This window comes from Pelmatolapia mariae, linkage group LG23 (assembly GCF_036321145.2).
Source record: "Pelmatolapia mariae isolate MD_Pm_ZW linkage group LG23, Pm_UMD_F_2, whole genome shotgun sequence".
NCBI classification, from domain to species: Eukaryota; Metazoa; Chordata; class Actinopteri; order Cichliformes; family Cichlidae; genus Pelmatolapia; species Pelmatolapia mariae.
Genome location: NC_086246.1, coordinates 19,952,694 through 19,969,166, shown reverse-complemented (window position 1 = coordinate 19,969,166; position 16,473 = coordinate 19,952,694). Strand labels below are relative to the sequence as shown.

At 42.1% G+C, this 16,473-nt stretch overlaps 1 protein-coding gene across 1 annotated transcript; it reads left to right on the top strand.

Annotated features, from left to right (window-relative positions):
• The first annotated feature begins 237 nt into the window (after positions 1–237).
• On the top strand, positions 238–15,311 carry LOC134620642 (ribose-phosphate pyrophosphokinase 2-like). Its single transcript, XM_063466890.1, has 7 exons — positions 238–551; positions 3,887–4,070; positions 6,173–6,271; positions 6,621–6,745; positions 8,752–8,925; positions 9,019–9,178; positions 14,228–15,311. The coding sequence occupies exons 1-7, from the start codon at positions 430–432 to the stop codon at positions 14,318–14,320; spliced, it is 957 nt and encodes a 318-aa protein (XP_063322960.1). The 5' UTR covers positions 238–429; the 3' UTR covers positions 14,321–15,311.
• The last annotated feature ends 1,162 nt before the right edge of the window (positions 15,312–16,473 follow it).

Genomic DNA, 16,473 nt, shown 5'->3' with positions numbered 1-16,473 from the left:
GTGCAATAAAATGTTGATTCTGATTATAGTATCATAAAGTTCATTTATAAGGTAACAAAGTCACATGCTACACGGTGAAATCTGAGAAGACATGGGATAACCTGGGACAGTGTAAGTCAATAAAAAGATCGATTTGAAAGATGATGTCAAACAGTCTTGAGATAACGCTCTTCATTTATAAGTGGACAGCTCTGCCGTCCAATGAGGGGCAGGCACTTCCCCTCACCGTGCAAACGCTGAGCTCGTATTTCCTCTCCGCCGACGGTCCCAGCAGTGCAGCAGCGGTGCGATGCTCACTCTCCAACCTTAAGCTTCATTTCTTCCCCCTTCTCTTCCCCCCCAAGCACCCTTAAAGCGAGGACACCTCGTGTCTTTTATACCTTTCTTCATTTTTCTTTTTCTCGAACAAGCAGCTCCAGGTTTTTGGACATGCCTAACATCGTGCTTTTTAGCGGGAGCTCCCACCACGACCTGTCCCAGAAAGTAGCGGATCGGCTGGGACTGGAGCTGGGGAAAGTGATAACGAAGAAATTCAGCAACCAGGAGACATGGTGAGTATATTTGGGATTTGAAGACCATGCTAGTTATCTTGACATTAACGCGTGACGGGTTTATTGGCTTCTCTTTTTGCCCTCAGTGCTTTAGCTCGGTGTCCCCCATGTGGGAGGGTTAGCTTCTGGCTAACAATAGTTTACTATTCACGTCTACACGTGACTAGCTAACCACATGTAAACACAGCAGGTTAGCTTGCTAAAGTTGGGGCGTCCTTTATCGGACACCTGCGCTATCCTTATCATTGAGGACTTGTTTTATTACTTAAAATGCTCTGTTCACCTGTCTTGCGTGCGTTCAAAACAACAGGTGTAAACCAGCGTCACGTAACACTTTCTTAATGCCGTATTTTGTATCTGCGTCGCAAACTCCACAACGAGCTCGTGTCTTATAAAACTCGGCTTTGTAGCCATTTAAAGGGATTTTCTGTTAGCTAGGAAGATGCTACTTTTGAGAAGGGAATAGACTGTTACTGCTGTTAAATAATTTAAGTTAAATTGTGGTTATTACGGTATAACTGATTCAAGCCTCGCTCGTCGTTGTCTTGGTTAAAGTGCGCTGGTGTGCGGTTGACAACTACGTCCGATAATGGATGCTGGTTACCCTGCTGTCATTTTAACACACTCTTGAGTTAGCTTGCTAACTTCATAGACCGAAATATGGCTAAACGCTAGTAAAAGCATCTGAAGGCATTAGGATACATTTAAAAAGTCCACAGCAGCCACAGAGATACATTAAATGTTAAATAAGAGCACAGCTCGTGTTTCTGTGTCAGCAGTGCCTCTGTGTATGAGGGAAGTTAGTTAACTGTCCACTGGTTGTGTCACATGCGCTTAATTTGAGCTTATATCCACAATAGCCGAGCTCACCATTAGTTTATCCAGTGCCCACACGCATGCGTCTACCCTTGTTTAATAACTTTCAGCTTTCCACAGGGCTTTTATTACTTTTACTGCCTGTGGACTTGAATGTGTGCAGCCTGTCTGAACTCTTCTGCGGGATGACCTTTTGGTTTCATGTGTGCCTGTTTGCATGCTCTTGCTGACCCCAAGCTCTCAGTCCCCAGCAGCTTCAAATTCAGCACATATGGAGCTGCATGGGCTTCTTTTGGATGGAGTAACATGAGAAATGTAGTGTCTTGATTTTGTTTTGTTTTTTTTGGGGGGGGGGGAGCAGTGAGCATTTAATTGCTGAGGGGGTTACTCAGAGATGATTTCCTTGTGTGATGCACACTGGATTACAAGCATCCTCGTGCACTCGACTGCATCTGTTGTTTGGTAATCTGCAGTCTCTCTTAAAGGTGTCTGGATCCTTTTTCCACCCGCAGCTTTTAAAAAAACAAAAAAATCCAGGGAAAACTCTTGATTATCGGCGGCATGTTTGCTCTCCTGGGAACGCAGCTGTTTGTGCGACACAAAACAAAGATTATTTTCTCATCCTCTCACAATAAAGGGAGGCGATGGCAGCTCTTCTCAAATCTTCCGACTAAGACTTCACTTTGTGACAAAAACAAGAGCGTAAATCCCTGGGAATAAAACGGCATGGAGACTTTTTATTTGTGCTTTTTTTTTTTTCGTGATGATCAGGCTGGGGAAAATACTCTGTTTCTCAGCTCAAGCTAATGGAGTTGAAAGACCCAGACATAGAGAATAAAGGGAGAATTTGAGGCTATTAGTGGACTAACTTTGCAGACATAGGAGCGATATACAGTATCAGTGTTTGCACAGTCTCTGCTGATGTAATTAAGTTCTATTAACTGTTTGTCTAATCAATATTTGGGTAAGTCTGAGATTACCTCTTGACATCACCTGTCCCTTAAAAGAAAGCTGGCATTGAATCCAGGTCAGATCATTCAGTGATTTAATGAAATGATTTCAATATGCTGACCTGTTGCTGCGGTTACAGATGAAGCTGCAGATAGTGACACCTGAACAATAGAGTAGATCAGTAATTGGATTACATCAGCTTTTTATATAAACAGAGTAGTGGCTGCTGTCACTTCATCATACTTAATATGTTTGAGTTTTGGACAGCTGACTGCACAAAAGGACATGTAAACATGCCACCCATTTAAAAAAAAAAAAAAAATGCAGCTTTTGTGGCCGTGTGATTCTCCCTCTGCATAGCTGTGCGTGCAGTGATCACATGACTGAGGTTGACGGGACCTGGTCATCTCCCACAGAGGAATGTCTCACACACACACTGTGTCAGCTTCACACTGAATTTCTTCTTGTGATTGATGTTCAACCTGATTTTTACAGAGCTGGTAATTTTCCGAACATACTCCAGTGAGCAGAGGGACTCAGCCCAAACTTGGCCTTTAACACTAAAACCTGCATTGTCCCATAGTGCAGTTTGGTGTGAGTGTCAGCTGAGTGGGCAAACACTCGCTGCTTATAAAAGTAAATGTATAGTTGGGGATTTTATGAGCATCACAGAACACAGTAGTTTTAATATCAAATAGATTTACAATATAATGTGGTTGAGTACTTTTGGGGGGGGGGGGGGGGGGGGGGTTGGCTAATCCATCCTTGAGTTTTTCTTTTACCTGGATTTAAGCAACAAGACACTGGGGCCAAAGTTATTTTTCTGTCTTTGTGGTCAGTTTATGTCTCTGGTAATTTTGGGTTCTTTTTGTAGCTAATTTCGCATCTTCTTTGGCCTTTTGGAGATTTTTTGGGGGGGTTGTTTTGAGGCTATATTCTGTCTCTAGAGTCTTTTAAAGTCTCTTTGTGGCTTTTTATTGTTGCGTTTAGTTTCTCTTTGTGGTCTTGTGCCTCTCACTTGTATCTCTTTGGAAGTGGTTTTACCCTGTGGGTTTTCTTTATGCTTTTTTTTCCTTTTTGGGTCATTTTGAGTCTGTTTTTGGTGACTTTGAATCTTTGACTGTATTTGACTTTTTTGGCTGCTTTGAGTCTCTTTGGTAATTTTGAGGATACATTCTGCGTCTTTAGAAACTCTAAAGATTGTTTCTCATATCTCTCTCTCTCTCTCTCTCTCTCTCTCTCTCTCTCTCTCTCTCTCTCTCTCTCTCTCTCTCTCTCTCTCTCTCTCTCTCTTTTTTGTGGTCATTTAAAGTCTTCATGGCTTTTGTTGTGTTTAGAGTCTCTGTGGTCTTGTACCACATTGGTTGATTTGTCTGTTTACAAGTGGTTTTGGTCGTTTTGTCGAATGTCTCATTGGCTGCGTTCTCTCTTCGGTCTTGTGGGGGGTTTTTTTTGGTCGTTTTACTAAAAGATCACTGGGTCATGTGTCTGTGTGGCTGCTTGGTTTCAGTCCTAGCTCTAGTCTGAGGTGTAAAGTATATTCTTTTGCCTACATTTTTGTTATACAGTGTGGAAATTGGGGAAAGTGTGCGTGGTGAAGATGTGTACATCATTCAGAGCGGCTGTGGGGAAATTAACGACAACCTAATGGAATTGCTAATCATGATAAACGCCTGCAAGATCGCCTCGTCATCCCGTGTCACTGCCGTCATCCCCTGCTTCCCTTACGCCCGACAGGACAAGAAGGACAAGGTAAACGCCTCACCACTCTTAAACCCTAATACCAGAAAGTGTTCAGAACCAAAAAAGTACAAACGTCATCTCTGGTTGTTCCTGCGAGCTACTACACATATATATTTATATTACTTTAATCCTGTAAATTGGCATTTATTCACAGGCTGCAGTGCAGCTGTAAGCTTATACAAATATAAATGGTCCTGTGGGCACCGGCTCGAGTGGAGGCTGCTGGGTAAACACATAATGAGTGAAAATCTGTCTTTGTAGGAGACGTTAAAATGCAGATTTCAAAATCTCAAGAACAAGACCAAACGGGTCCCCGAAGAATGTTTCTGTTTCCCCTCTGGCAGGTTGACGTATTAACTTAATCGCAGTGATGTTTTAATAAGAAATCCCACAAGGTCAATAGCGGCGCTGGTTTGCAGTCAGAGACTGACGTGTCAGAAACCGGCTCAAGCTGCTGATCTTGTAAATCATTATCTTGTGTTGCCACAGTTGTTAATGTGATCAGTGTGGAAAATCACGTCTGTATGAAGCAGCGAGATGGCCGCGGTTTTCAACTAATTAGCACCTGCAGAGGTACTTATCCAGCGAATTAGTGTCCTCTCCTCTGACTCCTTCTTGTTTTCCACCACCTTCACTCTGCCTGCGTGTGCGCCGAGCTCCACTTATTTAACAAAGTCTCATTGTAACATGTGAGGGTCAAAGCTCTGTGAACACTTTGTCTTACCTAATCCACTTGTTTACACTAGATAAAGATTCTACTTTAAAAACGTGCCGATTTCAGGCTTCCTGCCAGATTCTGTTCATTTGGAAATGCTATACAAACTTAGCCCGGTTCATATTTCACAACACAAACAGCAAAGCTGTCGCTGGGATTTATAGTACATATATTGTCCAATATAGTGCATCTCTTGGTGGCTGTCAGGTTACCCTTCTTAAGGAAGGGAAACAGGAGAAAAGGCGGATGTATGTCAGATTACACAAGAACTGGACTGAAAATCAGTGGCAGCAGTGATGGGGGGATCAATCCACATACTACTTAAAGAAATGACAAGACAGCCGGCCTTGAGTTCAGGCTGTGTTGAAATATAAAGGTAAATATTGACTTTCAAGCTCATTAGAATTGTACAAACTCAGTTTTTGTCCTATATGTTGTATTTCTGTTTTGTTTGCACAAGCGTCAACAAATCTGCACTATTTCCCCAGCAAACTATAAAGACATGAGGTGTGGCTCTAGACTTTTGCACTATAGGATATAATAACCATTTTAAAATGGAATATTTACCATATTCATTCTGAACAACAAGCTCATTTTGTGTTTTTAAGTTTAGCTAAATTTTATCAAGGCTGAAAAAGCTGGATCTCTGAGGCCGCCCACCCCCACAATAAATAAGTGGAAGAAAATAGATGGATGGAGAAAACAACTCTAAGGGACAACTTTTTACAGAGCTGTAATGTGTTTCAGGTGAATAATGAACGTCCTCCTGACAGCTAAAATCTTTTTATCTCACATACTTCAGACTCCACTCACAGCTGCTCACTTTATCCTGATGCAGTGAGCATCTAGCCATCATGAATATCCAAGCTCCCCATTTAGTCTAATCACTGGCATAAGCGCCGCTCCACCGTCATGAACACGTATTCGAGTGTTCTGTCAACAAGCCCTGACGCGCACGTCTCCTGGCTTCTCTCGAGTAGACGCATCAGCTAAACTGCGCAGGCCCCGAGCGGCAGCCAGACCTACATTGCTGGAGTGACCCCCAAAGGAAGGACTCTGACAAAGACAGAGCAGTCTACATATGCCTCTGCTTCAGCAGCTGACAATTACAACACATAAACTTTGAACTTTGTAGCAAAACAAGGGAGGGGTTTTATTTAGGTTGCTAGAGCTTTTATAGCTTTAGTTTCATTTTTGTAAATAAAATGTGTGAAAAGGAAAGCCGGCTGGCTGAAAGGCTGCTTAACATCAGTGTAAATGTTCAAAGGTGCTGCGAGTTAACATAAAATGATTATACAAACAGTATGGTCACCATATAAAGGAGGGAAAAAAGTCCTTTCGGCGTATTTACCCGTGTATACTTACCTCGAACGACTGTGTCTCAATGCTTTCACAGAGCCGAGCACCCATATCAGCCAAACTGGTGGCTAACATGTTGTCGGTGGCTGGTGCGGACCACATCATCACCATGGACCTCCACGCGTCACAGATCCAGGTTGGTGCACCAGTGTTTCCACCTTTTACTGCCAAACGTGACGTAAAGACTGAGAAATCCCCACATAAAGATCATAAAATCTGCCTGTTATCACCTCTAAATCTCACACATTAACACTAAAAAGTAAATCAAGGTGGGTGATTTAGAGGGCTGCACAGGTGCTTGTAGATGGACCTAATACTGCTGGTAGCTTCGTATTAAGCTGCCAGTTTCACAGCAACAGTTTCTTAACAGAGTGATTTGAAGGTGAATGTATGTTTTGATCCAGTTACATTTCTGCTACACGTGTTGTGTTTGCATACATAAAGAGCTAATTATCGTTTTACTCTGGTCCGGTTTTGTTTTTAAGGGCTTCTTCGACATTGCTGTGGACAACCTGTACGCTGAGCCCGCCGTCCTGCAGTGGATCAAAGAACACATTCCTGAGTGGAAGAACTGTATCATCGTGTCTCCAGATGCAGGAGGAGCAAAACGGTAAGCTGCAACGATACGAGATAGCGGGGTTAAGGAGCACCACGTATCTCTGCATGATGTGAAATTCTAATAAGCTGCAGACGGACTGTATGCAGTGAACTATGATCACTGTTTTTATTTATTTGTGCCGTCTTCAAATTCAAACTTCATGTCCCATCATGCCTGTGTCTCCTAAGCGTCTTTGAGAGGTTTCTGGACCATGACTGGAGTCCAGCTTTGGGTGCGCAAGAACGTGACGTGCAAGGCTGTGCCATATCTGACTGTACGCAATTGTATTATTATATTGCGTTATCAGCGATATAGCAATGCGTTGCATGTCCTTTCCCTCGTGCTGTGGATGAAAATTACTGATGTGATGGTAAAGGAGGGCTTTAAGCAACTCCTTAAAGCGCTCGACCCAACACGAAGATCCCAGGTAGAAAAATGTTTTCAGTTTAAATTCTAGTGTGAGACTGTCTTGTGCAGGCTCATTTTATGCTATGTCACTGCAGTTGTGTTACTATGCTGCTGCTGCTGGCACCTCGTGGCAGTAGATTTACTCTTTGAATTAGGCAGCGTGTCGTCAGTGGCAGCGGCTCATTGGAAAAGTAGGATGGAAAATTAGTGTTTGCCCTAATAAATGCTGCCGTCTGCAAGCTGCAGTCACTGATAAAACACAGTTCAGTATTTCTTTTTTCTGTATTGCCATGAGTATTGAGATATCATTTTGGGGCTGTGTTGCTCACCCTTAGCAACGACGTGTCTGTAAATCCTCATTGCTGATAGTGACTGTGAGCAAAAACCACATCATAAGGTTGAAGGAATGACCCACAGAGCTCAGGCAGGAGTGTGTTAAGCACACGTTATGGGATCACTACAAAAAAAAATTATGCCTCATGGAAGGTTCCTGAAGGAGAGTATGGGCAGCTGGCCAAACAGCAACCTTGGGGGAGTAAAGGCCATAAAACCTGGGCTTTATGGTAGAGCATCCAGGCAGGAGCTTCTCCTTTAGTAAAAAAGCTTCTTTTCCACCAGCAGCTGCTTGACTTGGCTCATCTCTGTTTTTAGGGTTTCCCGTTAGGTGGTAGCATTTAAAATGTGACGTCAACAGACTGCGTGCCACCGATTGGACGAGGAAAATTATTCCACACTAACCAACGCTGCGGTCCAATGACAAGGTGCAGATGTTTACCATCTGTTTAGCAGCAGGTGTACCATCACCTCGACGTGCCCCATTGTTGTGTTGTGTTTGTGTCACATACAAATGACATCACAGGACATCCGGGCCACGTTGCTATAACAACTCCACCCACATTGAAGTGGTACTAATGGAAAACAACTGAAATAGAGTAGGTTGGGTCTATGCTAGTGGAAAAGAGGCAATAAAAAACTGACAAAAGGCTCTTATGTGTTTAGCTCCAATCCTGTGTGTCACGTTATATTTTATCACCTGCCCAGTATCATCTGATTGGTGCATGACTGGTAAAGCATGATGGAGGTAGCATCGTGCTGTGGTGGTCATCATGATGATACAGCTAAGACTGAGGGATGTGACTCCGACCACATCAAAGGTCCTGAAAGTGGCCGTGCACCTGGTCATATCAAGAACACACAGACTGCCAAGGATGCACTGACCCCCACCCCCCATCTGTTTGGCCATTCGTTTGTATTGAGTGTAGATCTATGATGTGGGGAAAATATATTTCAATGTTTAATGTAGGGGGAAAGTGAATGTACTTCAGGGTCTGCTGGTGCTGCAGATGGCTGATGTGCATATCGAGTGCTGATTAAAGCTTTAACTCTGAGTCTTTTCACAGTGACATTAGGAGAGATCAGCAGAACCTTGGTGATTATCATCTGCTTAGTTTGCCAACTGCTTGCCATTTTGGAAGTTATTTGATGTCATACTCTAGAGAAACAAGGGCGCACTCCGGGGATTTCAGTGACAGCTTTGTAGTCGACTTGTTTGAGAAGCAATTAAGGGTTGAGTCTGTGCATATCCCTCCTCTTTCCTGTCCTCCGCTCAGCGTGACGTCCATCGCGGACCGTCTGAATGTGGACTTCGCTCTCATCCACAAAGAGAGGAAGAAGGCCAACGAGGTGGACCGCATGGTGCTGGTCGGTGACGTCAAGGACCGCGTGGCCATCCTGGTGGACGACATGGCCGACACCTGCGGCACCATCTGCCACGCTGCCGACAAGTCAGTGTCACTTACATGGTTTTGTCTTTGGCTCGTTTTACATAAATGTATAAAAATGTAGTGACTTTTTTTTGGCAATTGTTCCACTTTTAGGCTAATCGATGCTGGAGCTGTGAAGGTCTACGCCATCCTCACGCATGGCATATTCTCAGGTCCGGCCATATCTCGCATTAACAGCGCCCCGTTCGAGGCTGTGGTGGTGACCAACACCATCCCGCAGGAGGAGAAGATGAAGGCGTGCCCGAAAATACAGGTATACACAACACCTGCTGTCTTTAGATTGAGATGGTGCACAGAACTCAACCGACTGATGTTCAGTTGATTGGGATCGCCACTGGCTACAGCAGTGCAGCAGCTTATTCTAAGTTTACCACTTTGGCAGTGCTAAAAGTGTCCAGACCTTCAGGGGTGGATAGTGTGGATCCTGTTTGACTTTCCAGGAACTAAATTTGGCTAATTAGGTGTAAAACTGCAGATGAAGTTCCTCAAACTCCCTCATATAGTTCTGCTGTGGTTAACCCTTGTGTTGTCCACGGGTCATTTTTGTCCTCTACAGAAATCTTTTGCTATCAAAAATATGTTTTTTATTCATCAAATGGTCTGAAAATAACAGAAGTTATTCATTACTATACTATGCATGATTGGAATAAGTTTTAAGTAATTTGATTTATTTATGGGGTTTTTATTGGATTTTATAACACCTGTGGTCCTCGTGGACAAAAATGACCCCAAAGTACAAAGTGTTGCAAAAGGCCGTATTTTCACAACATACTGCTTTCAAACATCTTTGATCTTGCATCACTGATGTTTGGGGTCAAGCACTGGTCATAACAACCACAACAACAACAACAACAGGCAACACAATGAGGAGGCAGGTGCTCTATATTCAATGAAATTTTATTTATACTGCGCCAAATCTAAACAACAGTCGCATCAAAGTGCTTCGTATTGTAAGGTCGATCCTACAATAATACATACACAGAAAGTATGCTCACAAGCCTCCATTGCACTAGAGATTTGCATACTTTGATGAGCATACTTTTTTTTTCCATGTTGTGCAAAGCAATGACGAGTAGAACAAAGCACATATTGTCCTCTAGTATAATGAGGAGGGAGAATCAATGTTCAGGAAGATCCAGGGTTAGAAGATATAGAAAATATTGTCAATATTTAGAGCACATGCTACCCTTTCTCTGAAAAAGCACATCACCCACCTGCAGAAGTGGAATTAGGCTATGAAGTGAAGAAAAGTGATGAAGAATCTGAACTATGTTCAAGTAGGTTCTCAGGCATCCAGGACATGGTTGTCTGAGGAGCTTGGAAAGAAAGTGACTGGGCTTCTGGAAGTTTCTTGAGTTTTCAGAATGTGAAACTGGAATAGAAGATGTGTCAGAGGACTGCACATCATCCATTTCAATTATGATGAAGACAAAGAATCAAGCAGGAAAGAGGAGTCAGCTGAGACAGAGGAATATTTGCAGTAATGTGAGGAAACATTGATCTGGTCTTCTATCCTTCCCAGTGACAGACGATGCATGACTCTCTCATGTGCCTCAGAGAAAGATAATCTATCACAGTCCAAGCACATGTGCCAGGTCCCATACTCCTTCATTGGCTTTCTACTCGAGTACTGAAAGCATTACACACAGTGTATTCTGCTTGTATTCTGCTTTTTAACGTTCACATGCCAATGGATGCATCAGAGACCAAGTTGGGGTTCAGTAACTTGCCCAAGGACACCTTGGTAAGAACTCCAGACTAGAGCACACAGAGATTGAACCAACAACCATCCAAATAGCAGATGACCTGCTCTACAGCCAACTCAATGACAAACAAGGAGGGACAACGAGAGAGGAAAAAGATGGATCGAATGCAGCTGTAGGCTTATGTGGGTCTGTTGATTCTTACTGCCGTGCATCCAGTAAAGTCGCTACGACCAGTTTATGACATCCTGAGTCTGGTAGAGCAGTTTTAAAGGTGACACAAGATTAATCATAGAAGCGCAAAAATGATATAATTTCTTGATAAAGACACAATAGATGATCATCGGGGGCTGAGATAGATTTTGGTCGCCCGACCGGAGATATCACTTGCTCCGCAACGTCGGGCTAGCGATTTTGCGAGCCCTGTTGTTCATGACACAAACGCGCTCCCATTTGAGGTGTATGGAACAAGTGGGTGTTTCTCCTGTGTGTGGTAAGATCCTGATACTGATGTGACTGTATGAGCACCAAGTCCCGTTCAGAAGACTCTGTCCATTCCAACAGAACATCCCAAGTAAACCTATGAGATAAAAACATGGGCAGCGTGTGATGCAGGTCCAGCTGTACATGGAACATGCTAGTGTACGATGGCAAACGGTCTGTCCTGCAGTCAGGACATGCGAGTTGTCCCTAACATTGCAGGTTTCCAAAAGAAAACAATCACCTGTAACAACTTGTTTACTGTATATGACCCTGGCCTGCAACTGGAGAAAAGAAAGCTGTCCATGATGGGACCAGTGCAGAGGAATAAACCTGAGCTTCCTCCTGCACTTGTGTCAAATATGGACATGAAAGTTTGCCTTCACTAATACCCATGCCCTGGTGTCCTACCATGCCAAAATATAGAAAAATGTCAGGTAATGAGCTGGAATAAAGTTGAATAAAACCTTGAAACACAGAGATGGATGATATTTTATACTTATGGCTTTATAAACAGTCAAAGCAAACAGGGTCATTTTTGAGCCCAGAGGACAACAGATGTGATTATTTGCTGCCAGTAAAAAACTTAAAGTAGTTTAAAAACAGCTTTCTAAATTAACTTTGACATAAACCCATTTGTGATCATCTGCTAAAGCAACCGACTCTGGTTGTGAAACAATAATCACAATAACTGATGATTTGATTTATTTTTTTACCCAAAACAAAGAAAAAATTCATTTTTATGAGGTTTTTATCAGACTTAAATTTGAAATGGAATAAAAAAAATGTGTCAGAATCTTTGAATTAAGTTTTAATTAAAAGTGGGGAAAAATCCACTTCATAGTAATTAAGTATCAATCAAACCAGATGGGGACATTTTTGACCCCTGAGGACCACAGGTGTGATTATGTGCTGCCATTTAAAAATTATAAATGGTTCAAAAAAAACTTTCTCACTAAAGTTCAACATACAGCACTCTGTAGTAAGTCAGATAGTCAAAATTATCTGAACATTTAAATATTTTATTTTCTCATTTTGTTTTTACTCAAAAACACAGTGTACTTTATGTAAACAAGGTCTGGTGGCCCTAAAATGTAAAATGTTGGGTAAATTTTGTGTTAATGTGTTGATCCTAAGTAAAACTAAGGTGCAACACTGAATTGATTGTCAATTTATAATTTATATTTTTTTAAAAACTCAAATGAAGAGGGGACATTTTTGACCCCTGAGGACCACAGGTGTGATTATGTGCTGCCATTTAAAAATTATAAATGGTTCAAAAAAAAATTTTTCACTAAAGTTCAACATACAGCACTCTGTAGTTAGTCAGATAGTCAAAATTATCTGAACAATTAAATATTTTATTTTCTTGTTTTATTTCCACTCGAAAACACAGTGTATTTTATATAAACAAGGTCTGGTGGCCCTAAAATGTAAAATGTTGGGTAAATTTTGTGTTAATATGTTGGTCTTAAGTAAAACTAAGGTGTAACATTGAATTGATTGACAATTTATAATTTATATTTTAAAAAACAGTCAAATGAAGTTTGGACATTTTTGACCCCTGAGGACCACAGGTGTGATTATGTGCTGCCATTTAAAAATGTTAAATGGTTCAAAAACAAAATTCTCACTAAAGTTCAACATACAGCACTCTGTAGTTAGTCAGATAGTCAAAATTATCTAAACAATTAAATATTTTATTTTCTTGTTTTATTTCCGCTTAAAAAACAGGGTGTATTTTTTGTAAACAAGGTCTGGTGGCCCTAAAATGTGTAATGTTGGTTAAATTTTGTGTTAATGTGTTGTTCTTAAGTAAAACTAAGATGTAACACTGAATTGATTGACAATTTATACTTTATACTTTAAAAAACACTCAAATGAAGTAGGGACATTTTTGACCCCTGAGGACCACAGGTGTATGGAAATCGGGAGGACATTATGAGGGTTAAAAATGCTCAGCTTTCGAGTAAAACCACACTGTAAGATCATAATGGAATACAACAGTGACATCCAGTGGTATGACCTGTTCAGCTTTACAGGCCTGGTTCTTAGCTTACAGTTTGATGTGTTAGGGGTATGTGATATAGCTGCTGAGGCAAACGCTTGGCATCAGATTGAGCTTTTGTTTGTCTGCAGTTTCTCTCCTTCAGGGAAATGTTGCTGTTGTAAGTCAGTTTTCTTTAATTCTGTTAGAAACTTCCAGATTCCTGGGAATTCAAACACCAAAACGTAGCTTTACAAAAATGGATGTTAAGTGTTAATTATAAGTTAGTTTTAATTTTTCTTTCTTTCTTACTTATGACCATTATACATATTTTCATCATCTCTTTCTTACTGTGTCTTTCTCCTCCTCCACTGCTATCTCCAAGCCTCCCCTCTGAGCTGAACTCAGGGCTCTGACACATGAAAACGTGCTTATTTATTGCCAATGTTGTTGAAAATTACTTGTTGTCTGCATATCAGACATGCGACTCTTCTGTCTCTAGATAGCTGACAAGAGCTGGCTAAACAACAACAACAAACAGCTGGTTATAAGCTAGCATAGTGTTGGCTAACGTTAGGCTCAAATTTCCTGAACGTCACACTTTTCCTCTGAACAGTTTAACTACACTCTCACGTGTGAGAGATCATTCACCAAGTGTCCAAGTCTGACAACGTTAGAGCCACTTCAAAGAAAGTTTCCCTAACAGCGGCAAAAACAGCAACGCTTACTGACTGCAAAGGTCTGGAAATCCTCAACAACTCCCCTCAGCATCGCTGTCATCAGTGAGCCTCACTGACTCATCGACTCGTATCAGGCCCCTTTCAGGAAACTTTACAGCCTCCTCCAGAGTAAATTGTTGTGAGTGCTTCACACCCAGCATGTTGGGGTAAACGGTGATCTGTCAGCCTGTGCTCACTAGATGAACACTGGCCAGAGCATTGTTAAAATGTGTTAAACAAAAGTGTTTTATACACACACAGTTGTAGAAACAGGGTGGCCAGCCACGGCTGTCGTGCAGTTAAACAGGCCGTGCAACAAAAAAGAAGAAGAAGAGCAAGGCTGGAGGAGGTATGCAGCAGATGTGATTTGCGCTACTTTCTATCTCACGTTGCAAACTCGTTATTTCCTGCAGGTCATCGACATCTCCATGATCCTGGCGGAGGCCATCAGGAGAACCCACAACGGCGAGTCAGTGTCCTACCTCTTCAGCCACGTACCCTTGTAGAGAACAGGAGCTCGTCAGGCCACGGGGCCAGCGCTTTCGGGCACACCTCCTCCAGTTAAGGCTGAAAACAAAAGAGGCCTGATGGGTTTCAGCCAAAAGCCCATGTGACTGTTTAAAGGTCACGCCCACTCATTGCCCTTTACATCTCACCCAGCAGACAGAGTGAAATATCACTTCCTCCTCCGAAGACCAACTTTGTATTTATGAGCTTTTTTTTGTTTTTTTGTGCCTTTTCCCCCTCTCTCTCTTTCAGTTTCAGTCTTGCTAACCTTGAGCCCAACACTCATTGGCCTCCACTTTAACCAAAGGGTCCATTATGTAACACCGTGTATTATTTGTACCTCACTTTAAATTAAGCATTCCACTGTGTCATGGGGTCAGCGATATTTATGGCCCATTATGCTTCACAAAGTAATAAAACATGAAAATGTATCCCCGTCCCCTGCTGTCACTGAAGTGCTTGCTTTTTAAGAGCCGCTGAAAGTATTCTAGTTGTAGCCTAACTCTTTAACACTTTGATTCTGGTAGTTTAAGCTTAGCGCCGTATTCCTGAGCGTAGTTTAAAAGCTGCATGGCGAGTGTAACTGTACCGACGTGACCACGGGCAAAGAGTCGAGTCAGAGAGCTGCGAACACTTTGTTTTAGTTCCTCGTTTCTTTTAGTGAGACTGCCTGGTTCAGCTGCACGATATTAGGGCAGCCTTCCTTCCTGAGAATCGCACTAAAAGGAGATTTAACTATGAATACGAGGTGTACAGGATGCTTACCCAAGAGGTCATGATGAGAAATAGAGTATAAAGCTTTGTTCTAGTGTAGATTTCAGCCATAATTTGTTTTGTTTTTTTGTTTTTTTTAAAGGTGAATCAGCTGTAATGGGTCACATTTGCCTGCAGGTGGATTGAAAAGTTGGCATAAAAAATGTGATTTCTTCTCTTTTTATATATACATATATATATCTGTGTAACACTTTGACAATAAAGCTTTTGACATTGGCTTACCGATGCTTTCCTCATCATCTCTGCTCTCCTGTTTAGTGGCACTAAAGAAAAACATGAGCAGCAACATTGTAAAAGTGGTAACATAGGGGTTAAAATGTTCTCAACTGACAAATTTTGGGTGGAATATACACTCATCTGACACTTTGTTAGGTACACCTTGTTAGTAGTTGGTTGGACCCCCTTTTTCGCTTTCAGAGCTGCTTTAACTGTCTTGTAAGGTGCTGGAAACACTCAAAGATTTTGATTCATATTCACATGACAGCATCACACAGTTGCTGTAGATTTGTTGGCTGCACACCCTCCTGTTCCAGTTTACCGGACTGAGACTGGTGGTGACTGTGGAGGCTGTTTGAGTCCAGTGAACTCCAGTTTGAGTGTTATTGTGCATAATCCTGCTGGAAGAAACCATGAGAAGATGAATGGACGTGGCCAGCAAACATACTCAGGCAGGTTGTTCAGTTTAAACAATGCTCGAGGGGCTGAAAGTGTGCCAAGGAAATATCCCCCACACCGTTACACCACCAGGAGAGTGAGCTGTTCTGATTCTACCTTCTGAATATTACAGCAGAAATCAAGACTCATCAGACCAGGCAACGTTTTCTAGTCTTCTAATATCCAACTTTGGTGGACCTGTTTGAACTGTAGCTTTAGATTGCTATTGTTAGACAGGAGTGACTCGCAGTGTGGTCTTCTGCTGCTGTAGCCCATCTGCATCAAGGTTCAATGCATTTTACACTCAGAGATGCTCTTCTGCATACCTCAGTTGTGAAATCATTTGAGTTATTGTTGCCTTCCTATCATCTCAAAGCAGTCTGGCCATTCTCCTCTCATCTCTGGCATCAACAAGGCGTTTTCTCCCAGAGAACTGCTGCTCACTGGAGATTTTCTCTTTTTCAGACCATTCTGATGGCTGTGTGGGAAAATCTCAGTAGATCAGCAGTTTGTGAAACACTCAGACCGGCCCACACTTAAATCACCTTCCTTCCCCATTCTGATTCTCAGTTTGAACTTCAGCAGGTCTTGATGTGTCTACATAAATAAATGAGGTGAGTTGCTGCCATGTGATTGGCTGATTACATATTTGAGTTAAAGAACAATTGAACTACTTGTAAACTTGCACAAATACACAGTTCATGTTAAAGCACGGAACCTCTTA